The sequence below is a fragment of the Equus caballus genome, chromosome 1 (assembly GCF_041296265.1).
Source record: "Equus caballus isolate H_3958 breed thoroughbred chromosome 1, TB-T2T, whole genome shotgun sequence".
Taxonomy (NCBI): Eukaryota; Metazoa; Chordata; class Mammalia; order Perissodactyla; family Equidae; genus Equus; species Equus caballus.
In genome coordinates this window covers 59,495,083-59,520,152 of record NC_091684.1, presented here as the reverse complement: position 1 = coordinate 59,520,152, position 25,070 = coordinate 59,495,083, and the positions used below count along the sequence as shown (strand labels likewise).

Below are 25,070 nucleotides of genomic sequence, written 5' to 3'. Positions count from 1 at the left end.
ACCAACGGAGAAACAGAGAAGGCTTCACGTAGGAGGTGGTACCTGAGACAGGTCTTGAAGAAAGAGAGCAGGGAGCACTCCAGGGGCAGGAAACTGAAGCTGGCTCTAGGGTGGGCCCACAGCCCCCCCAGGAGGAAGCAAATGTCTCTCGCCCCCAGAGGAAGCACATGGAATAGGGAGTCACTGCTGGGGCACCAGGAATGAACCAGAGGAAAACTGTGCTAGCTACTTCCTAGGGCCACAGTTCTGAGGAAGGGCAGGTCCCGCCCTCCCAGCTGGGGTGAGCAGATGCAACAACTACCGAGAAAAGAGGAAAACACTACTCAGGGATCAGGGGAGAGCAGGAGGAACCAAAAGAGTTCATTCTGGGCAAAGGGGAACCCTAAAGTCATCTTGTCCGCCCCCACGCCTCCAGTAGCACCGCCACCTACACTGCCAGGCAGATGACAAATGGGACCAGTTCTTCTGACACCAGAAATTCCCAGCCACTCTTTCAACAAGGACAGTTCAATCCTCACGATTATCCATTCAGTGAACACCTACTGAGCACCTACATGGCGCCAAAGTGATGCTCTAGGGCCTGGGACCCCAGCAGTGAGCAAAATGGACCCAAGTCATCTGTCCTCGTGGACTTTACTGCCTTGGGGATATTTAAGGCAAAAAAAAAAAAAAAATACCAATACTAGCTAAGCCAGAGACGTTCTGAAACTTCAAAAAAGAATGAGATGGAGATTCCCAGCCTGGAGGAAGCAGTTTGGGGCCTGGGGACCTCAGGCCCCCGTCTCTGCTCTGCTTGCTGCTCTGACGGAGGAGGTGTGGGAGGCTGGGCCAGGCAGGGCTGCATGAGGAGAGAAGAGCAGGGCGCGCCACAGGAGGCCCCGGGAACCAGGGGCAACAGGAAGCAGGGCCAGGACCCCAGAGGATCGGGTGAGGCTGTAAAGGAGAGAGCCCAGGGAGCAGACAGGGCGAGCAGGAGGTAAGGGAGGGGCCCTGTGAGGAAGGAGTGCAGGAGTGCAGGAGGGCAGGAGAGGCCGGGGAGAGGCTGGGCCTGAGCTCACCTGCACCAGGTAGTGCTCGGGCGTGGTGTCCGAGAGCCGGCCCAGGGTGTAATGCGCCTTGAGCGGCTCATCGTGGATCTGAAACTCCTCCTTGCAGTTGTAGCTGCGGGGGCAGAATGGAGACCCAGTCAGGCAACCTCCACGGCCACGGTCCTCTCCACCTCACCACACCCACAGCAGGGACACCCCACCCCTGCCCTTGCAGCCACCCATTTGTGGCAGAGACTGCTCACTGTCCCCCAGGATCCACTCTCCACTCCTTCCTCAGCAATAAAACCCCGAATGTTGATGAGCCATCCAGCTGAAGACTACATTTCCCAGCCTCCCTTGTAGTTAGCATGGTCATGTGATTAAGTTCCGGCCAATGGGACATGAGGAGAAGTGATGTGTGCAACTTCTGGGCCATTCCCCTTAAGGGAAGGTGTGTGTCGTTATTTTTTCTTCTTCTCCCTGGCTACCATCCAGAAGTGATGGCAGGAAGTAGATGTTGGTGGGTGGCAGGGCAACATGAGGGGAGGAGCCTGGCTGATCACGGGGCTGATCATGGGGGGCTGAGCCCGTGGCACCTCCTGGACTTTCATGTGGAGAGAAGCTTCTGTCTTGTGTAGGGCATCCTGTTTAGGGGTTACTTTGGTCCTGGATTATCCCTCCATCAGATTGTCCCTGAGAACAACCCCACATGACAGTCCCACAGCACAGGGAGGTGATCAGAACAGGCTACAGGGCTGCATGGCCTAGGAATGAGGCCCAGCCCCACCACATGGCGGCCATGGCTTCGGAGTCACTCGCTTTCTCCGTGGCTCCATTACCAGTGAGTCTCCCCTCCTAGAGCTGTCATGAGAACTCAGTGGGCTAAGGAACATCCATGCACAGCCCAGTGCCTTGGCCCAGGGCACGGTGGGCATCTATTAACGCAATTATTATGACTAGCAGAGTTCTACCTTCACACGGGGCCATTTCAAACAAAACCCACAGGTAAAATTCCAGACTTCTGTAGATGCTAAACCAGGGGGAGGTCCGTGCACTCCTGACACAAAAAGCTACTGTGTTGATTATAACAGCAAATAAGACACAGGCTCCCAGAGCTCCTGATCTCATGCTTGATCCTCTTAACAAAAGAAAGACAGGGTGGTGAAATGGTGGGGCAGAGCACTAGACAAGGAGTCAAGAGGCCTGCGTTCCCACGGCCAGCTCTGCCTCCTTCTCACCACAGGACTGTGATCGTCAAATCCTTCTACCTCCGTGAAACTCAGTTTACTTAGCTAAATCAGTTTTCACATCTGATCTACAAGGTATTAGATCAGAAATCTGCAAACCTTTTCTTTCTTTTGTTTTCTTTTCTTTCTTTCTTTTTTTTGGGGGGAGGGGGGGAAGATTGGCTCTGAGCTAACATCTGTGCCGATCTTCCTCTGTTTTATATGTGGGTCGCCCACACAGCATAGCTGGATGAGTGGTGTATGTCCACGCTCAGGATCCAAACCCGTGAAACCGGGCCGCCAAAGCAGACTGCAGTGAACTTAACCACTATGCCACTTTGCATGGGTGGCCCCAGCAAACCTCTATATAAAGGACCAGATAGTAAATATTTTAAGCTTTTGTTGGCCATACGGTCTCTGTCGCAATGAGTCAACTCTGTAGTTGGAAGTGTTAAGCGTCCACAGACAACATGTAAATGAATGGTAGTGACAGTGTTCCAATAAAACTTTACTTACAAAAACGTGACAGGCTGGATTTGGCCTGCAGGATAGAGTTTGCCAGTCTCTGTGCTGGGTGATCCCTAAGGTCCCTTCCACCCCAAGCACACTACAGCACAGGGGCACTGCGCCCACAGCTGGCCCCGGGAGGCACGCACAGTACCATCGCAGCAGATTTTCACAGCAGGCTGCTGACTGTTCTGAGCCACACCACAGTTAGATATTTTGAATGTCATCCCCACATATCCAGATAAGGAGACTGAGGCCCAGAGAGGGAAAAGGATTTGCCCAAGGTCACAGAGCAAGGGAGAGGCCGAGCCAGGTCCGGGACATGCGTCTCCACTGCTGCCCTCGAGGTCCAAACCTAGTTCTGTCATCGCTAGTGGACAGTCTACATATCAAGTTCCTTTTATGTAAGATCTCTTCGCCTCCACTTATCACGAGCACAGTGATGTATCATGATTACAGTTTTCCCGCCAGGCCCCGAAGCCAGCAGGCCGGATTGATCACTCCCACCCCTCAGGTCTCCTGACACAGAGGTCCCATCTGCTACGTCTCTGCCAAACTTCTATGTGTGGAACATATTTAATTCTTGGCTCATCGTGTCCTACTTCCTGCGCCCTGGAGGGGCCCAGAGGCAGGGGAGCGTGGCGGGCCGATTAGATGAAAGACGAGGCTTCCCGACTTGCCAGGAGATGGACCCCACATGCCTTCCATCTTTCAGGCCTCAGGCTCCCCAGCAGCCGCTCCTTCACTGGCCCCACAGGGCAGACAGGGTTTTGAGGGCCCTTCCTGACCCTCTTCCTCTGGGCACACAGTGTGTCAAGGTCTCTCAAAATACGATGCCAGAATAAATCCACGGCCTCCTTCGGGATGTCCCTGAAGGACCTAATCAGGATAGTCCACCAACAGCTTCCAGCTTTTTCAGCCCAAGGCTCTTTAACGGCCTGGTGTTAACCTCTGTTTCAAACCATAATTACTGGTTGTGAAAAACAAAATCTAAATTTTATGCCTCTAAGTATATAGACTTCCTTTGAAAATGTTCAGCCAAAAATTATTTCAAAAGGGTGTCCCCCCAGCCACTCCCCCAATCTTCACACTCCTTAGCACTGTGGACATGGTAAGTAACACTGGCTAAGATTCCCATTTAGTTTGTCTGTGTGACTGCAGACAAACTGCTTAACCTCTCTGGGCCTCAATGTCTTCATCTATGAAAACAGTTTGTAGACATTAAGTACTGATGCCACCACCCTCCAGGCAGCTCCCCTAGTCCTATCTTTCAAGGACATGGTCACGTACCCCCTGCCACTCACGTGATCACGACGGGGGCCACCTTGTTGGGGATGATGGACTTGGCCTTACTGTTGTGCAAGCCCGTGGTCTGGAAGGAGTGGACACTGAGAGAGTGCCGCCCATCCATCGTGCTGCCACCCTGGAGGCCCTCGAAGGGGGCACCCGCTGAGACCGTCTGCTGGGCCGTGCTGGCCGTTGTACCCATATTCTGCCGGCAGCCTCAGGACCCACAACCTGTGGAGTGAGAGGCATGCAGTGAAGGAGGGGGTGGGAAAAGCCATGGCAGGAAGGGACCCAGCCCACCCCTCACTCCCACTGTACAGATGCAAAGTCTGAGGCCCAGAGAGGCCCAGCTGCCCTGTAGCTGGAGAGAGTGGGCAAGTCTGCCACCTACCACATGTTTGCTGTGTGCCTACCACGGGCCCTCTACTGATGCTTTGGGGGAGTTATGGACACAGACATGAAGACACAGCCCCTGACCCCCTATAGTTTATACTCATCTGGCAAAAATAAGACAGTTAGGAAAGAGTTACCCCTCCAAACCAGGTTGAGTCCTAGGGCTCTAAGCGACTGGGTCAAGCCACATGGAGGCCAGGCCTTCCAGACTTGGAGAAGTGGGAGACTGTCACCTGAGTGGGAACCAGGGGCAGATGCAGAGGGAAGTCAGGTTTGGATTTGAAGGCTCTGGAAGGGCATAGGATGCAGGAGGACATTCTAGCCATGAATGTCACAAAATGAGGCCAGGGAAGTCCAGATTGGGTGAGCTCTCAGCAGATCAAGGTTTCAAAGAAAGCACCGGCCCCTAAACTGGATATCAACATTATCGACATCAACCTCATCAATCTCATCATCATCATCATCAACCTCATCAACATCATCATCATCAACATCATCAACATCATCATCATCAACCTCAACCTCATCAACATCAACCTCATCAATCTCATCATCATCATCATCAACCTCATCAACCTCATCAACATCATCACCATCAACATCATCAACATTAACATCATCAACCTCAACCTCATCAACATCAACCTCATCATCATCACCAACCTCATCAACATCAACCTCATCAACCTCAGCCTCATCAACATCAACTTCATCATCATCCTCATCAACATCAACCTCACTAACATCAACTTCATCATCATCATCACCAACCTCATCAACATCAACATCAACCTCATCAACCTCATCATCAACATCAACCTCATCAACATCAACCTCATCATCATCATCACCAACCTCATCAACATCAACCTCATCAACCTCATCATCATCATCACCAACTTCATCAACATCAACCTCATCAGCATCATCACCATCAACATCATCAACATCAGCATCATCATCACCAACATCAACAGCATCAACAGCCAAAGCTTCTGCCCCTCTTGAGGCATGCTAGACATCCTCGTAGACTCAGCAATTCCTCTTGTAGGGCTCTCTCCTCAGGAAATACTTAAGAATGTATGCAAAAAAGTAGACTACAAGGGTATTTTGTTGATCGAAGTGTTGTTTATAATAACAAAACACTGGAAACAACCTCCAGCTAACAACAGGGGATCTGTTGAATAAATTATGGGATGTCTCTAAGGTGAAATATTAAACAGCCATTAAAAATATCATATTGACTGAATTGGAAAGACATCTAGGAAATAGGAATGGAAGGAGCAGGTTTCAAGACAAGTGCATGCTATAATCCCACATTAATTCATGAGAGTGTACCAGAAGAAAAGTACGAGAGCATCTGCAACAAGATGCTAATGTGAGTTACCACCAAGTGATGAGATTATAGATAATTTTTATTTTCTCCTACTTGCTTATCGGTATTTTCTTATTTTCCTCCTCTGAACACTGGGTAATACAGTTAAGGCCTATTTAAAACAAATAAGAAAATGGCTGGGAAGCAAGCAGGAGACCTTTAAGAGCTGCTGGAGAGTGTGGGGAGGATTGGCTCAAGAGTCCGAGAGTCAGGGCTGCTGGGAAGGGAAGGGGCTGGAATTCCACACAGACCCAAGAGAAGGGCGAAAGGCATGGAAGACAGAGGCTCACAGAACCTTCTGAGAGCTCAGTAACTGCTGGCCCCATATGGCACTGACAGTCCAGGATCAAGACGGGGAGGGAGCAGCCTGCCCTGCCTGCCCCAACTCTGCCCATACCCTGAGATGGGTGCGCTCTGCAGAAGCACAGGGACATAAGCAGTCCTTAGAACATGACAACTCCCCTAGCTGCCTCCAGCCGGGCACGAGCTACTCCACGTCAGTGGGGACTCTGCTCCAAACATCCACACTCCCCCACCACGCCCCGGCTCTCTCACAACCAGCAGCAGCAGCTCAGGAAGGGGACGGTGGAGCCAGGGCTCAGCACGAAGCCAGGGTGAGAGGTCAGTCTGAAGGCTGAGCTCACTGCATCCTCTCTCCCCCAGACCCTGAGTCAGTTCCCGGTCCCAAGGCGGCTCCCCAGGCCTCCCCGACAGTTGTGTCCTCAGGCTCCCCCTCCCCAGAGCCACCTAGACAGAATGACTAGACCCATCCACACCTCCCAGAACCTTCCCAAACCACCACCCATCCCTCTCCCTCTCCAATCTGGAAAGGGCTCCCTCACTCCCTCCCGTCCAGCCTTGTCACCCTTGAAAACTCCCAGTAGCCATGTGACAGCTTTGTTAACATGCATACCTTGTGTTTATAATAGCCCCATCGTAACTTTCCACACCCAGTCCAATTTCTCTCTCTCTTGTTCTTTTGGTCAAAGGCGGAAGGAATGGGTCTCTGTTCCTAAACAGAAACAGGCTGCTCAGAGAAGGTGAGGGCTCCACAGTGGAGCTCCGACAGCAGAGCCAGAACCTTCTCTCCACTTCACCTGCTGTGGCAGGCCCCCAACCCAGCTCATCAAAGTTCCCAGACCTCTCGCAGCAGTCTGGGCCCAGGAGGCCTGGGTGGAACAGCCTCCTCAAGAACAGGGCTCGGGTGTCACGAAGGAGGCCTGACAAACAAGACATGGGAAGGCCTGAGGAGGCGACAGCTGGCTCCAGCCGCCAGGCTAAGGCCAGCCCTGCTCCCACTGGGCTGGGCTGGGCCTGACACCTCCACTCTCCTCCCCCTCACTTCCCCCACAGCTCCAGCTCCACCACCCTCATCTCTCACGGGCTCCACAGGCGATGACAGGCCCCAGCCGGTCCCTGAGGGCAGCAGGGAGACAGGACAGATGTGCACAGCTGCAGGCTGCAGCAGGGGAGGACAGAACCCTTTGAAGGTTGACCTGCCTCCAAAATGTCTAGAGGAGGGCAAGACCCCAGCGTCCCCAGGCTTCTCACTCGGCAGCTCCCCTGAAACTTCTCTCAACTCCGCCCAGGGGGAGCCTCGCCAGCACAGGGACCTTCATCCTGCTGGCCACATGCTGTGGGGCCTGGGGCAACTTCCTTCCCCTCTCTGGATCTGAAAGCCCCTTCCAGCTTCAAATGGATCTGGCTCCTAAGATTAGCAACCTAGTCGTCACATCACTGCTATCCACCACCAGGGATGGTGGTCAGCAAGGGCGGGGGTGGTGGTGGGGTCCCTAGTGCTCAAGCCCCTGCTGGGGGAGAGTGGGGAGGGTGGATTGGGATCAGACTAGACCGGAAGATGGGGTGTCCACGAGCCTGGAGGGTTTGTAAATAGGTATACCCGTAGTGTCCTAACTTCTAACCGAAAGTTCGCATTCCCTTCAATCACGAGCAAAGGCTGCCCTGCTGAGTCGCAGACCCGGGACGTGGTCGCCATAGCGCTCCCCGCTGTTTCACATGTCAGGGCAGCTGTGCAGGTATCTGGAAACGTGGCTTCCTATCACCCCTCCTTTCAAAGCACAGCAATTATCAGACCCGGTCCCCTGCCCACAGACCGGGAGTGACACGACTGGCCCACTTCAAGCAACTCTGTGCCTGGTGGTGTTGGGCCCCTACGGTAGGATCCCAGGTTCTCACAACAGAGCTTAACTCGATGAGCATGGAGAAGTCTGATGATCCCAGGGAGCAGCCCATCCTCACCGCATGGAGCCAGCTATAAGGAAACTGCATTCCATCTGCAGAGTGGGGCTCTCAACACCCGGGACCATCCAAACAATCACAGTCGCCTGGGAGTCTGTCATGCCAGGCACGCCCCAGCTTAATGTCCACACCAAAGCTGAACAACAGCCGTGTCACTGAAGTGTCCTTAAAAAGTAAAATTGAACCTTAATTTACCTAATGGACGATCTTGCTAATGCAATAATAACTAAGGAGATGTATTACTACGTCACCAATTTGTTTTTTGGTATTTTGATAGCTTTCTCAATAAAATTTTCTTCCTCTGAAATCCCATATATTTTGTATATTTAAAAACATTCTGAGAAGAGGTCCAGGAGCTCCTCCCAGATTGCTAGAGGGCTCGTGGCCAATAAAAAGAGAGGAACCCCTGCTTTAAGGGAAGAGCATTCCCCAGGACACAGGCCCTCTCCCACCTTCTCCTTTGCTTTGCTTCTAACACGTCAGGGCACCCACTGAGTGCCAGCACCCAGCCTCCCTGTGAGGTCCAAGCCCCACGTGTCCATTTTGGGGTGGGGACAGCTGCCTTTGGCACACGGTAGCAGTGGGAGCTGCTCCTCCTCAGGCTGCCTTCCAGCCTCTCCATAGCTGACCCTGACAGCAGAGCACCCCACACACTCTCCCCTCCCTCTGGGATCTGGACGGCCCCCACTCAGGGTCCAGGGACCCCCATTCACTGTCCTCTCTGCCAGAACACCCCAGACACAGCCTCCTGGAGTGCCAGAGACGCACATTTCCCCTGGAGGGATCGAGGACTCCAGGCCCTGCTTCACAGAAGCTCTCAGTGACCACCCAAGAAGCCATGGAATCATGCGGGCTGCAGCTATAACGGCATTTGAGAAAGTTCCACACACAGACAGGCCATTCTCCTGCCTCTGGGGAAACTCACGGCAGTCAGTCCTCAGAGAAAAGGAACTGCCCTGTGGCGTCCTCGGCAGAGAGGTGACCTTGTTTCCCAGAGAAGAATCAGACTTCAGGAGCTGGAGTATTAGCTCCAACTCAACGAACCTCCTGATGCTACAGCAGAAACGCCCAGCCTGCCAGAGTGGTGAGCTTCTCGTCAGTGGCAGTATTCAAGCCAAGCGGAGGCTGCAGATGACCATTCTGGGTCCTGGAGTAGTGGAGGACAGGCAAGAGGTCCAAGAGCTGATTCCTAAGGCCCCAGCTTTGAACATCTCAGAGTCAAAGTCCCTTTCTTCTCATACGGTTCTTGGTAGAAGTGACTCGTCACCATTCTGGTCCCAGTTTCCCCATCTCTAATCCAAAGTGCTCAAGTCCCCCTTCTCTGTCCTTGCTGTGGGGCAGCAGCCACGAGCTCCAGGCTCGTCAAACCCTGTGAGCTTTTCCAAAGCAGAGTCTGGCTCTTGGGAGGAAGCGGAAAGCTGGACGTCTGCTACCAACCCCAGCCACCACCCGCCTCGTCCTTTCTCCTGCCCTCACTGCCACCAGGATTCCAGACCCTCTTGCAAAATCCCAAGCCTCACCTCAGGGAAAAATGTGACCACAGGAACCTCCACAAATGGCTGTCACCACAGGCCCCCAAAAGCGGAGATTCAGAGCTGGCTACAGCCCTGGAGATCAGCCAGTCCAACCCTCTCTTTCAACACATGAAGGAACTGAGGCCCAGAGAGGGAAAATGATGCACCCCAGGTCATAAGGGAAGTGGCCACAAGGACAGATTGGAACCCAGGGCCACAATGACTCTGGCCTGAGGCAAAGGGGAAGCACAGGGGAATGTCGAGCTGAAGCTGCACCAGCATGTAATTATACTAGCCAGATGAGGGTCTGCCGGCCAAGACTGTGTGATTGGTGTGCCTGCCAGGGTGGGGCAGGGGGTGGGGTCCAAATACCCGCCTGACACAGCCAGAGATCCTGAGCGCAGAGATGGGGGCACCAGGAAGGCCAAATGGTTGAACTTAGACTGCAAAGCATTTGCCATATATTCTCTCATTTAGTCCCAACCAAAAACAGAGGTGTCAACTCTTACAATGTTAAAAAAAGTCCAATAAAAAAATGGCAAAAGAGGGGCTGGCCTGTGGCCAAGTGGCTAAGTTTGCGCACTCTGCTTTGGAGGCCCAGGGTTCTCCAGTTCGGATCCTGGGCGCGGACCTAAACACTGTTTGTCAGGCCATGCTGTAGTGGCATCTCACACAGAAGAATTAGAATGACCTATAACTAGGATATACAACCATGCACTGGGGCTTTGGGGAGGGAAAAGAAAAAGAAAGAAAAAAACGGCAAAAGCTTCGAAGGCACATATGGATGCCAAATAAGCATATAAAAAGATGTTCAGCATCATTTGTCACAGAGAAACGCACTAGAATGACAAATTTTAAAAGACTGACAACATCAAGTGAGGACGTGGAGGAACCGGAACTCTCAGATCTGGCTGCTGAAGTGTGAGGTCACCAGCCACTCTGGAAGACAGCTTTGCAGTTTCTTACAAACTTAAACATACATTTACAATAGGACCCAGAAATTCCACTCTCCCATAACCACCCAAGAAATGAAAACACACCCAGAGAAAGGCTTGTACAAACAGTAGTGTTCATTACAGTCAAAATTGAAGTCAACCCACATGGCCATCAACTGGCAGACAGAGGAATAAAACGTGCACACTCACACAGTGGAATACTACTCAACAATAAAAGGAACAAGCTACTGATGTACACAGCATGGACGAACCTCAAACACAGCACACTAGGAGAAAGAGGCCAGGCCCCAAGGACTTCAAACTGTACAGCTCCTTCCATATCACATCATAGAAAAGGCAAACTATAGGGGCAGAAAGCAGATGGATGGCTGTCGGGGCGGGAGAGCCAACCACACCGGGCCTCCAGGGCACCTTTTGGGGGAGGGAACTGCTCCATATACTGAATGTGGTGGTTACACGACTACATACATTCGCCAACACTGACTGAACCACACACTTAAAATGGGTGAATTTTATCATATGAAATTTCCCTCAATAAACCTGTTAAAAACAAGAGGTGCTCCCTGTCCTCTGTCCCAGTGTGCTCACTCCTCTAGTGACACCCTCCTACCCAGTGCCACAACTCGCCTGCTGTGCGACCTTGGCCAAGCTACCTCTCTGGGCCTGAGTTGCCAGGCCCTTGAAATGGGGCCAATAGCAGTATATCTCTCGTGGGGTTGTTGTGACGGTTAAATAATATAACGTATGTAAAGTCCTCAGAACAGTGAGTGTGACACAAGCCAGCTGTTAACACACACTGCAGGGGGGTGGGGTCACCAACCAGTTAGACTCCGGAGCTAGACCGTGCAAGCCGGTAACCACCTACTGCACGTGGCTACTGAGCTCTTGAAACGTGGCTGGCCCACGTCAGGATGTGCTGCAGGTGTAAAGTATACACTGGATTTCGAAGACTAAGTACAAAAGAAAGTAAAATATCTCATTAACAATGTATTATGTTAATTATAAGTCAAAATAACATTTTAATAGATTGGATCAAATAATATGTTATTAAAATTAAGCTCATCTATTTCTTTCTTTGTTTCTTTTTTGGTGAGGACGATCGGCCGTGAGCTAACATCTGTTGCCAATCTTCCTCTTTTTGCTTGAGGAAGATTGTCCGTGAGCTAAAACCTGTGCCAGTCTTCCTCCATTTTGTATGTGAGATGTCACCACAGCATGGCTTGATGAGCAGTATGTACGTCCACATCCAGGATCTGAACCCACGAACCCTGATCTGTTGAAGCAGAGCATGCGAATTTAACCACTACGCCACCAGGCCGGCCTCTCATCTATTTCTTTTTACTTTTAATGTGGCGATTTAAAATGACACATGTGGCTCACATTATATTTCTGTTGGACAGTGCTGCTGAGTCTCAAGCCCTCCGTGGTCCTCAAGGGCATCCCTGGGTCAGCTCGAGGTCCTCAGCGCTGAGCCCAACGCCTGCTCCAGGGGAGAACTCAATCACTGCTGTCCGAGGCAGCAGGACACCCCGGGAAGCCGGAGCGAGCACTGCCATTGAACACATAGAGAAGCAGGGACTCGTAGAAGCCGTAAGTGACGCTCCAACGTGCTCACACCGAGCTGGGGGACCCAGTGAGTCTGTGAAGCATGGACTCCGAGGCTGAAAACTGGCTGATTCCCATCTCCCCCACTTATTTGCTGTGTGGCCTTGGGCGCATGGCTTAACTTCTCTGAGTCTCAGTTTCCCCGACTATACACTGGGGACTGTAACTGCACCTCCCTAACCGGATCATGTGACAAGGGAACAAGTAAATGTGTGTAAAGTTACACCCACCTGGCCTGACACACAGCAAGGGCGCAAACTCAGCTGCCCCTCCTTTCACCCCCACCCCGGCCTCCCTGCCCTCCTCCACAGCCCTCCCTGCCCCCGCTGGCTGGTACCCGCTACCAGATGTGAGCCTCCGTGGCCAGGACAGGGGCCTGGCCCAGACACCGCCCATAAAAGGAGCGGTGGGAACAAGCGGGCGCAGGGGCCCCTGGCTCTCATCCCGGCAAACCAAAGGGCAGAGGGGCTGGCCGCAGCAGCTCTCCTGCTCTAGTGACACAATCACAGCCCGCCCCGTTTTGCTCTGTTCACTTAGCCACTTAGGGAGGTTTCTGTCTGCTCCCGGCCTTAATCAGGAACCAGGGGAGCCCAGCTCTGCCCCGGGGCCTTGGGCAAGTCCTCCACCCGCTCTCAAACCCTACCCACAGAGGGACGCATGTGCGCCCCAAGTCGGTCCAACTGCTCTCCCGGCCCCGGCCCCCGGCCTGACTGCACCCACCACAACAGCCTCCAGTGGCCTCCCTCCTTCCCTACTGTCCCCCACGACCCACCCTCCACGCAGCAGCCAGAAGGACCTTCTAAAACTCTCAGGCACATCTCTGGCCCTGCTCAGCTGCTGCCTCTTCCGTGAAGCAGGGTCATAAACCCTGTCTGCCTCCCTTAAGGGTTATTGTCAGCAGCAGAGAAACAACCTCCCCTCAGTCTGTAGGAATGGGATGGTTATCACAGGAACATGGATGACAATGGGACACTGGGCGGAGATCACGTCCTTTCCTTCCATCACACCATAACATCCAAACCCCTCACCCTGGGCACATGCCCCACCTCTCTGACCTCACTCACACCCCCGCCCCCCGCCACGGCGCTCCCGCCACTTGCCATGTGCCCCCTCATCATGAAGGCTTCGTGCCCGCCACCCCCTGCCTGGAACACTCTTCGGCTTGGTCACGTGGCTGCCCCTTCCTGTTGTCTTGGCTCAAACGCCCCTCCCCAGAAAGGCCTCTCGGAGCCCCTGCAATGCTGTCTGCCCACACCACCCCGACAGTCCTCATACGTCTTACGAGCCCCTTTTGTTTCTGAATCGCTCACCAACAGGATCACGGATACCATCAGTCTCCTGGACTCCCTCAGAGCAGGATAGCGCCTGACTCGTCGGCATCGCGGCCCAGCACCAGAACTGCACCCAGGGCCCAGCAGATGAAGGCTCAGGAAATATTTACGAGATGAACAGACGACCCACCTCTAGGCATCTGCAGCTGTCAGGACTCACCGAGGAACAAATATCCGGCCTCAGGGAGCAGGTCTCAGCCCTCTGTAGGAGGGAGTGGGGGAAGCCTCCCCACTTCACTCCCCTCTCACCTGGACTACTCTCCTCCCCACCCTCTCACATTCTACCCACCCTTGGAGGTTAAAGCCCACCTCTTCCAGGAAGCCCTCCCTGACTACACACCCACCCCCCGCCTCTCAACTCCCACAGCCTGTTTCCCTCCTGCTGCATGCTGTTCCCGGCAGGGGCCCTTCTGTGTCCTTCCTGGCTCTGTACAGCTGTCTGGCTCAAAGGAGGAGCTAGACAGATAATGCTGATGGAACAAATCGGCACCATCCCTTTACCTCCCCACCCTGCCTGGGTCCTTGTTGATCGACTAAGGACTGCACACAACAATTAGGCACCAAAGACGGGAAGGATGTTTACTTGAACATTACAGTACTTATTCCTCAGATGGGGCCTGAGCGTGGATCTATTTTCTTCTTTTTTGCTTTTCCATCACTTATACACTTCCTACAATGAACATGATTATGTTAGAAACGTTAAAAAACAAAAGAAAAGTATAGTTATTTTAAATAGTTTCAAAGTGGACAAAGGTCACAGCTACTCACGGAGGGCATCCCCATCACCCCACTGCAAAGCCCCCTGTGCGCCTCCAGCTCCGTGCCTGTGCCCTCCACCCACTGTCGGCCCAGTTCCCAGTCATCATTCCTTTCATACAGCCTGGGGGGGGTGTGGCTTTGTGGTTTTTGCGTCTTTACTACCGACAACAGCTCTCAAGGGAGGTGAGACAGGGTTTACGACCCCCACTTTCCAGATGAGGAACCAGCTGAGCAGGGCCCGCGATGTGAATTTCCCCGGGCTACACAGCGTAGCAGAGGCAGAGTCTGGTTTCTGCTGTGTGACCGTCACCTCACGTCGCTACGGGTCACTCAGACCAGTCCCTTCACAACCTCTACCCCTGAGCCTCCTTCTCTTTAGAACTAGGATGAGATCAATTTAACAAATAAGGTAGAGCTGTCTGGGGTCTGGACGGCAGAAGGCCTTCATCTGCTAAGTTATATGTTTCTGAAATGTTTTTATTTTTTCTAAACCGAAAAAGAAAGTTAGAAGTTAGAAACAGGCAGTGGAGGAGCGTCTGGAAACACGGCCATGTGCTCAGCAGGTGGGCTGCCTGTGCGGTGGCCCGAGTTCCAGGCCTCTGCCTGCAGACCTCATGGAGCCTCTGAAGGTCTGAGTTCCAGCAGGGAGGTGTCATCATGGTGACCACTGAGATGACACCTTGAGGTGGGCTTGGAGCCGGGAGCAGACAAAGGCGGCCAGCTGAGGAGCTGTGGCAGACAGGGGCCAGCACGGGGTTGGGGGGGGCGGGCAGCAGAGTCGGGGCATCACACTGCAGATGGATGTCCTGAGCTGGGGGAAGCTGCAGCAGGAGAGGCCCCTGCCCTTGGTCGGGGGCACACAGCCTCCTCTCAGCTCCACCGACAGTGGGGGCAGAGAAGGGGCCCTGACCTGCTCTGTAGCCAGCAAAGACCTGGGCACTTGTCACCAGATGCTCCAGCATGAACCCAGAGGCTCCTGGAATTTGGGACCCTCAGGAAGGAAGAGGGCCCCTTCCAGCACCCCTAATTGCCTCCTTCCAGGCAGGGGGCCCCCCTTCGGGAGCTCCCCATAGTGGGGCAGCCAGCTCTGCCTGACAGGAAGCTCTGTACATATGGATCTTGGATTGGGGAGGGGAGAAAAGGCTATAACGGGCATTTTGAGGACCAGCAGGAAAATGTGAGTATGAATTGTGTGTTAGATAAATAAAGTTAACCTCCATCAGTGTGACAATGATATTGGGAATACAAGAATGTCCCTGCTCTTAGGAGACACAGGCTAAAGCATCTTGATGTCTGCGACTTTCTCACAGTTTAGAGAGACAGAAAGAGAGAGTAGAAATGGAGCAAATGTCAGCACCTGGTGAGGAGGGACATGCCTTCACTCTACTCTTCTTCCAGCTTTCTGTAGGCCTGAGATTTTCAAAATAAAAAATTGGAATTACAGGGGCTGGCCCTGTGGCCGAGTGATTAAGTTTGCACGTTCCGCTGCAGGCGGCCCAGTGTTTCATCTGTTTGAATCCTAGGCGCGGACATGGCACTGCTCATTGAACCACGCTGAGGCCACAGCTAGAAGAACCCACAACTAAGAATATACAACTATGTACAGGGGGCTTTGGGGAGAAAAAGGAAAAAAATAAAATCTTTAAAAAAAAAATTGGAATTACAAAGGTTTTTTGTGGTGAGGAAGATTGGCCCTAAGCTAACATCCGTTGCCAATCTTCTTCTTTTTGCTTGAGGAAGATTGTTGCTGAGCTAACATCTGAGCTAGTCTTCCTCTGTTTTGTATGTGGGATGCCGCCACAGCCATGGCTTGAAGAGCAGTGCATAGGTCCACACCCGGGATCCAAACAGGTGAACCCTGGGCCACCAACGTGGAGTGTGCAAACTTAACCACTATGCCACAGGGCCGGACCAAACAAACATTTTTAAAATAAAAATTTTTAAGAAAATGCTCAGCTATCTATGAGAAGCTAGTTTTCCACAGCTCTCCCCTCATGCTCCCCTTCGAAGACCCAGAGAACCGCCCCCACCCCCCCACCCCGCCATCTGGAGAAAGAAAGCTCGTAGTCCACAGGCCCAAAGGGCTCACGGGCAAGGTGCTGGATCCTCGCAGCTCTGTTACTTTCCACCATCAGTGCCTGCCCGTACTTAAAGATCAAGGGATTTCAAACAACTCCAGGTCTCTGTCTTGTCTTGAAGAACTGAAGACGTGCCACGACAGGGCGCCACGGCAGGGAGGCGAGCGGCGGACTCGAGGCCTGGTGCAGGAGGGCGCTGCTGGTCTAACCCTTGTCCTGGGCAGAATTGCAGTCGCGCATCCTGTCCACTTGTGTCACGGCACCTACGGCTCCTCTTCATTTTCCCCAAGCTCTGAGTCCCTAGCCTCCTGGCCACTCTCCTTGAGTGAGCCTGTCTCTCCCTCAGGCCCAGCAGCCCAGACACAGGCCACACGTCCTCAGCGTGCTCTGAGCCTGAGTAGAGGGTGACCCCCTCCTTATCCTGATGGCTGCCACTGAGCTGACTCCTAAGCTCTCGAAAGCCTTTCTGTTCCCCGCTCCTGGCCTGGGGCATGTGGCCTTTTAGTCCCAAGGCAGGACTGACCTTCCCCCCAGGAAATCTCCCTGAGTGAGACTCTGCCATCCCTGAAGCATTGGTCCAGCTTCTCGGCCTGAGAACATCCTCAGATTTGATCAAAACGTCCACAAGGCCTTCATCCCCCTCCCTCCCTGCTGCCTCATTAAACAAACCAGATGAGGGACAGAGACAGCTGGCTGAGCACACAGCCGCCCAGAGCCAAGACTACACTCCCCATCTCGGGTGCAACTACCTGGGGCCATGTGACTAATTCCAGATAATGGAAAATAAGGGGCAGTATCATAAGGAAAATTCTGGAATCCATCCTTACAAGTCCTCTTTCCTCCCTTCCTCCATCCTGCCCCGTGGAACACAGATGTGATGACTGAAGTTTCGCAGCCATCTTGAACCATGAGCACATGAAGCCACACCCTAGGAGTGGTGGAGATCAAGTTCCCCAAGAAATCCGCAGAGTGGAACCCCCACACCAGGCCTGGACCGCAAAGCTCTGGACTTGGACAGGACAGAGAAACAAACTTCCATTTAGTGTAAACCACTGTGATTTGGCTTTTCCTATTACTCACAACCAAATCTAATCCTGACTAATACACTCGTTATTTTTAGGTTTGACCCTCAGTGACCCCACACCACCCGCCAACAGGACAGAACTTACTTCTTTCCCCCCTTGCGGGAGAATGTCGAGTTTCCCCGCTGGTGAAAGTCAGGCTGCACTGTGGGCTGGCGGTCCCACATTCGCACAGAGCCACGACAGGACCCAGTGAGCCCAGCCCATGCCGGGGCCACGGGGGTTCAGATCGCCCTTGGCCACTGTGAGGACATGAACACAAGAGAATCCTCAAACCATCGGCTCCTAGACAGAGTGGCCCAGCAGCTTTCCCAGAGTCAGCTACGGAAATTTAGGAAGTTCCCAGCAGCTAAGTGTCTGTTCCACACCACAAGGAGAGGCTCGGCCTCCCTTGCTCCAAAAGGGCAGAGAGAGACCACAAGAGTCTCCCTACCTGCAGTCTCTCCAGGTCCCTCTCAGGGCCTTTCTGAGCAAGGGAACTCCCTGGAAAACAGACAGCGTCATCTGGATGGGAGGGACCCTGCCTGCTGCTTCTCTCAGGGAGGAGCAGGAGGGGAATGTAAAAGTCCCTGGGGAGGGTGCCAGTCAACTCCGGGAAGCGCGTTCATTCTATTCCCGAAAGAGCCTGATGCTCCTGTCCATCTCCAGGTTCCACGCAGCCGGGGACTAGGCAGAGGGGAGGGCGGGACACTGCGGGGAGGACCCTGCGGAGAACAGAGTGAAGAGCACCTGGACATGCTCACATGCTCAGTGACGTTGCTCCAAGGACTTGGGCATTTGGGCATTTTAAGGTGAGCAGAAACCTAGACTCAGTCTCCTGAGACCCCACCCGGGGCCCTGACTCCGCTGACACCATCCTGGCTGCTTGCAGGGACTGCACCCTAGAGGGCCAATAGGAACCTACTTATGCTTAAACCCCGCTTCTGACCCCCAGCAACATCACAGGGACCTGAAGCATCATTTCGAGGAGCTGGGAAGGATCATGACCCAGTTCTGGGATCGGACCCCATCCCTCCCACGTCTGCAGCCTCCAGTCTAGACTCCCTTGCCTGGCATTTAAGACCCCTGTTCCAATCCTCACCACCCGCTATGTACCCTCCACACGCCCAACATTCCAGGCTAATCCACGTCCCAGCTGCCCAACAGTGCGGGGCAGGAAAAGCCCCGGTGACGTTCCCTTCCAGCGCGGGCTTTCTGAGGGGCTTGAGTCCAGCACAGCCCTCTCCAGCCACACTTGATTTCCATCTGGAAAGTGAGGAGGCTGGACAAGACGTGCAGCTTTCAAACACTTTAGCAGCTGAACCCTTTGTGAAAAATGGATCTTTCATGAAAGTCCAACGTGTAAAACAGCCAGAGGCAGAGCTACTGTGCTGGCTGCTGGCTCAGGAGGGGCTGCAGAGCCTCCAGCCCCCAGACTCACCCTGGGGCACCTCCTAGGCAAGAGCCACTCCATCATTGTCAGCCAGAGACGCTCATGGCCCTTTACTTCTTGGACCTCCCAGGACACATTTGGCCCTTCCTGCCTCCACGCCCCCCTCCCTGGTCCCACCACCAGGAACCCTATCCCCTCCCTCCCTCCTTTACCCCATCCACCAATGTCCAGTGGAAATGTTCCCTCTACCTCCAAGCCTTCCAGCATGCAGCCTGTGCCCCACATGACCCTGGCCTTGAGCCCACTGGCCTGGTGTCTGGTAAGTACACGCCTCATCTCCCCACTCTGGATCCCATGCTCCTCTGGGGCCCCCACAGGGTTGAACCCACAATATTTGTAGGTTCCAAATGTCATTTTGCTAAATCAAGTTCACATTCACTACCTCATTTCAGCTTCAGAACAACCCTATGAGAAAGGCAGAAGCAGGGGCTAGTGAGCCATTTAGCAGATGGAAAAACGGAGGCTCAGAGAGTTTACTACATGACACTACGACAGAGCCAGGCCTCCGGTTCTGCAGCCTGGGCTCTTTCTACGGCGTCATCCACCCATCACTATCCCACGTCTCCTGAAGCCACCCTCACTGTCCCAACAGACACTGGGAAGCTTAAACCAGCAACCTCCAGAAGGCAGAGAAGAAGCTGGACCCAGGGAAGAGTACCCTTTCCAGGGCCACAGCCTCTCACACACCCCTGGCAGCCAGATGCCCAGGGCGGGTAACAATAGAGCTAAAAATAGGGCAGGAGGCTGAGCAGCCAGCTGCAGGAAACATCTGCCTCGGCTGCAGAACAAACACGGAGGAAGTCAGCACGGTGCAGGGTCCCTGCTGCGGGGCCAGGGGAGAGCTGGGGGTGGGGGATAAAACCTACAGGTCCGTACCCAGTGTAGGGGCTCAGACCAGCCCCCGACCGGCCCTGGGCAACACACACACACACACACAGACACGGTAGAGAGCATCAGTCCCCTTCAGGCACCAACATGGATCTTAGAGTTAGACTCAGAGGCACCTTTGAGACCCTAGTCCTATTCCTCTCACTTTACAGAAGAGGAAACTGAGGTCCAGAGTAGGCCAGAGACCTGCCCATGGTCACAGAGCCAGTGGACGGCAGGGCTGGGGCCACGGGTCTCCTACCCCTCTGCCCTGCACCTCCCTACTCATCCGCTTCACTGAGCATGTCCTTCCAGGGCCACGGAAGACCTTGACGGGGAAGAGCCCTCCTGACCCAGAGGACGAAGCACACCAAGCAGAGGAGACAGAGTTCAGCACAGGAGACTTCAGTTAGACTCAGGAGGAACCACACGGCAATACACAACTTCCCACAAGCGGGCTCAGCCTTCCTCTCCAGCCTATCGCTCCCCAGCTCCCACCTTTGCTCCACACTCCAGCCAAAGGGAATTTCTTACAGTCCCTGGAACAGACATCTCGACAGGCCTCTGCAAATAATAGTAATGGGCCTTTGCAAACAATTTACAATAACAAAAATAATAATAAAGCAGAGGTACATCTTAGCAGGCCAGGGAGGTGGGCGTGGAGTGTTCTGCAGTCTACGGATGGGAGAAATTACACCTTTGCAAATCCTTCCAATAGCTCAAAGGACAAGGCTGGGCCATCGCTCAGTTGGTCCAACCTAGTCAGTTTCCTCCAGCGACAGAACAGATGCCACTGTCTCTTCTGCCGGGCAGCAGCTGAAGGTTGAGGACCACACAGCAGCCTCAGATCATCCATCCCACATCTTCCTGGCATGCTCGCTCCCTCTGCCCACCTCACGCCCACTCCCTGCCCCAGGAAGGCTTCCTTAACCTCCCCACTGACCACATCCCACCGCGGGCGTCCCCCACGAGGCCCACCAGGCTGGGGCTGGGGCTGGCCTTCAACGGCATCCCAGTGCTTGGAACAAAGTAGCCACATGAATGAACAAAATTGGGAAGATTTTTTTCAAGAACAACAAAAAAATCAACCCTGCGGGTGTCCATGTCATGAGCATAAATGAGAAAATACGAGCAGACTTTTAGCCCAGGGCCCAGAATACAATAGGCATTCCATAAATACAGCCCTGTTTTGATTGCTATATAGAAAATGAGGAGGGGAGCGTTGACCCCTGCGTCCCACGAAGCTGACAAGGTTAATGAGGAAGGGACATGGAGGCCAGAGGCTGTGGGGGCCCCTTCGGGCCAGGAAGTGAGGAGGGTGACGCTGAGGGGTCCCCTGTCTGAGAAGCAGACCCCACCCATGCAGGAGGGTTGCCTGGCTGAGACCCCTGGGTCTCTCCCACTGAATCATGCCCTCCCTGTCTCCCAAAAGGGCAAGAAAAATGGGGCACCTATAAAGTCCCCTAAGCCCCTCACTCACTCCTGAGGACCAAACACGTTAGCACCTTGAACAGGATTTGAAATCACAAAGGATGAGTTTTTAACCCCAAATGGTTTGCATCCCCACTTCCCCCACTGTGTTCCTTCAGGCATGCTGGGGAAGAAGGCAATCGCGGCAGCAGGTGAAACATCCCAGACTCCAAGAGATGCCAGACATCGTGCTAAGGCCGTTCGCCTATCATCTAATCCACAGTGCTGACAGCATGCTCCGCAGAGCCCCAGGGTCCCCAACACCTTCCAGGGGTCCCCAAGGTCCAAACCATTCTCAGCACTTACTAAGACATCATTGCTTTTCTCACTGTGAGGACATCTGATGGAACAAAAGCCGCAGCAGGGGAAACTGCTGGGAGCTCAGCAGAGACACAGCATTGGCCCCAAATGGACTGGTCGTCACTCACAGTGACAAAATAGGGCAGTGTCATTTAACAATGTCCTTGATTAAGCAGTAAAACTGATTAATTTCACCGAATCTCAGCCCCTGAGCACACGTCTTTTGAATATTCTGTGTGATGACATGGGACGTGCCCTTGGCTGGTTCCTGGATACGACAGGGGTCTGGAGGAAACACCCTCCCGAGCTGTGGGCTGAACCAGCCACTCTGTCCAGGGGACACCACTGTTACTTGAAAGAACAGCCAACGGACAAATGATGGTTTTTCAGAGCTGGATATCTGGCAGAAATTTTCTCAAAAATTAATAAAGTGAGCCTGTCTCTTCAAGAAAACAACGGGCAGCATTTGTTGCCAATGATAAAGTTTGAGCTTTCAAGGGAAAAAATAGAATTTTGGAAAACTTACATCAGCCACTGTGAGTCTGACCGCTTCTCAAAACATAAAGACTTGGCAGTGATATGGTGATACGTTAACATACGTAACTTTGGGGTGTGAGGAAATGAAATGTGTCCACATTTGGAAGATCTGTACAGCTCAGTGAGCCAGTATTTTCCCAAGGACTGATGTGTGATGTCACAAAACCACATCTGGATCAAAGATCCATTCATATCACAACATAGTCCAATATGAAATATGAAAGTTTCATTACGAAAGACGAAAAGTTCATTGATATGCTTTCGGATTCTACATTTCAACTAAGTTTTCTTTTTTTTTTGAGGAAGATTAGCCCTGAGCTAACATCTGCCGCCAATCCTCCTCTTTTTTGCTGAGGAAGACTGGCCCTGAGCTAACATCGTGCCCATCTTCCTCTACTTTATATGTTGGATGCCTGCCACAGCATGGCGTGCCAAGCGGCGCTATGTCCACACCCAGGATCCGAAACGGTGAACCCCAGGCCACCAAAGCGGAACGTGCGCACCTAACCGCTGCGCCACTGGGCCGGCCCCTCAACTAACCCTTAAGAAACTATCACTTGTCGAATTTCTATGTAGTATCAAAGGAAAATATCCACAGGCCAGTAAAACTCTCCTCCCTTCTCCAACCACCTCTGTGTGAGGCTGGACTGTCTTCACACACTCCGAGGGAAACAACCCATCCCAGCAGACGGCCGCAGGCGCAGACGGGAGATGCAGCTGTCTCCTATTGAGCCAGACGTTCCAGAGACTGCAGAACCACACCACTCCTCTCACTCTAGCTTTTGTTTTGGAAAACAGTTATTTTTCAGAAAAATATTTTATTCTCGTTAACATATAATGGGTTTACTATTGGCATTTCTTAAATGAATTTATAAATGTGTTTTTAAATATACTGTTTTAATTTCTAATATGGTAAATATTGATTTATATATCTAACCCACATAAACAAAAGCTCTTCGGGGTCTTCAATTTTTAAGAATGTAAAGGGAAGAGTCCAGAGACTAAAAAGTTTGCAAATAGCTATGATTTAACCCTCGCAGTAACACTGCGGTTAGTGTTTACTAGCATGGTTCCCATTTTGCAGGTACAGACACTGAGGCACACAGTCCGGCAACTTGCCCAAGGGTACACAGGTGGCGAAAGCTTCCGAGCGCACGCTCTTAAGCTCCAGCGGTCCCTCACCTGACATCACACTCCCAGGGAAGCGCAGAAGGAGGAACGATGGCGTGCCACAAAGGGAACCACAGAAGTGAAGGAGGAGAAGACAAGCAAACATTTGTATAACCTCAGGGCGGACATTTCTACACAAAATGCCTGAGAAGACATGCAGTTAAATCTCAGTAGATGACACTACAAAAACATGGTCAGCTTCTAACCAACACAGCAAAACCACAGTTACGAGGCAAATGGCAAACTGGATAAAAATATTCTCAACATAGGTTTATTATTTATCATATTCAATGTAGAGTGTTTTTTTCAAACAAATGAGAAAACAAGTACATCTTGAGACTAAAACAGATCAAAAACAAACAAAAAAATAACCAAGAGACAAGAAATACAAATGGCCAAGAAAAAATGTTCACTCTAACTTGTAATTTAACAACTGGAAACAATGAGACGCCACGTGTTGTCTATCATCAGATCACAGGTACTGCAGGATGAAACACCCGGAGTCAGGGCGGGTGGGGCATCCGCGCCCTCCTACGCACCTGGCAGGATGTCAGCTGGCACGGCTCTCTGGAGGCCAATCTGGCAATAATTCTAAAATACCTTAAAAATGTGCAACCCTTTGACCCAGCAATTCTTTCATCAATTGAGTCAAAGGAAATAATCAAAGATATGGCGACAAAGGTGGTCGCTGCAGCTTTGTTTACATTAGTCAAAGACTGGAAACATCTTTCACATCAACGGTAGTCAGAGTCGAATGTACCATGGACGTCATCCTGTAGTCATTAAAACGGACGGACGGTCCGATGAATGTCACCAACAGAATGTGGAGTGAAAGAGGCCAACATAAGCGAATACTGTGTGACTGTATTTATCTAAAACTCAAAAACAGGCCAAGCTGGTCCACGGCGCTGGGAGTCCAGGAAGAAGTCAACTCTGGAGGAGGAATGGGGCTGGTGATGGGGCCCAGGGGCCCCGGGTGCTGGAAAGAGTCTGTTCCTTGAGCTGGGCGAGGCTCCAAAGGCTGTGCTCCCCTGGGCCAGTCATCAAGTTGTACACTTGTGATGGGTGTACTTTTCTGTGAACGTTAAATGTCAACTTAAAAGTTTCACAAGAAAGAAGGGGCAGTTTCTTGACTGACATAGGAAAATACCTACTGTATGTTTAATCAAAAAAAAAAAAGACACCAAATAGTATTTTAGAGTTTGGTCTCCATAAATAGGAGGGCGGGCTCTTGTATACAAGCACAGACACACACACACATCCACACGTGAAAAATGTCTGGGAGGACAAATCTCCAAACATTAATGGTGAACTGTGGCTATTGCTGCGAAGGGGGATCACAGCTGATGTTTCTAATCTTCCTGCATACCTGCAATTTCTCTGATTTTCCCAGAATGAACATATACTATTGATAGAAAAACGAGGAGGAGAAAAAGACCTACACAGGACAGCCTCTGATGCCAGTACCCATGGTTCCATACCAAACTGACAGCCCAAGGAGACCATGACCCACAGGAAAGGACAGGGGAGCAATGCCATTCCTGAGTTGTCGCTGATGGAAAGCTAAACAGCTTCCTGTGGAAAAACTAGGATATCGGAGTCAGAAAGACCTGGATAGACTCCCGGCGCTGTCCCCACCCGAGGCCGGGGCCCCTTCCTGAGGCTCAGTTTCCCTGCAGTGGAATGAGGGCTAAACAAGGTCATGGATGTCCCGCCCTGAGCGGGTCAGTGCTTGGGGCACATGTGACACACAGGCTCCCCCAGGTTCCAGAGAAGAAGAAATGGAGGCCCAGAAAGGCTGAGCGACGTCCGCACCTCATACTTCAGAGCTGCGACCCCAGGGGACAGCCAGAGTCCCCACACCTGGAGCGTGGCCTGGAGGGAAGTGCCCGCC

The 25,070-nt window shown here is 52.4% G+C and overlaps 1 protein-coding gene across 15 annotated transcripts in view; it reads right to left on the bottom strand.

The window, feature by feature from the left end:
• Positions 1-25,070, bottom strand: part of PALD1 (phosphatase domain containing paladin 1) — a 95,847-nt gene that overhangs the window by 35,164 nt on the left and 35,613 nt on the right. For 13 of the 15 annotated variants that reach the window (XR_011437387.1, XR_011437390.1, XR_011437388.1 and 10 more), the window contains exons 2-3: positions 4,066-4,279; positions 1,059-1,161 (exon numbers count right to left, since the gene is read on the bottom strand). Coding sequence is in view for 9 of the 15 variants with exons in the window: in XM_023644303.2 (XP_023500071.1) it covers positions 1,059-1,161; positions 4,066-4,250 (288 nt within the window). In the remaining 6 variants the exon portion in view is untranslated. Of the gene's footprint in view, positions 1-1,058; positions 1,162-4,065; positions 4,280-6,729; positions 7,015-17,487; positions 17,643-25,070 lie in introns of those variants that run through there. The other 2 variants (XM_070263091.1, XM_070263087.1) reach the window with 2 other exon arrangements.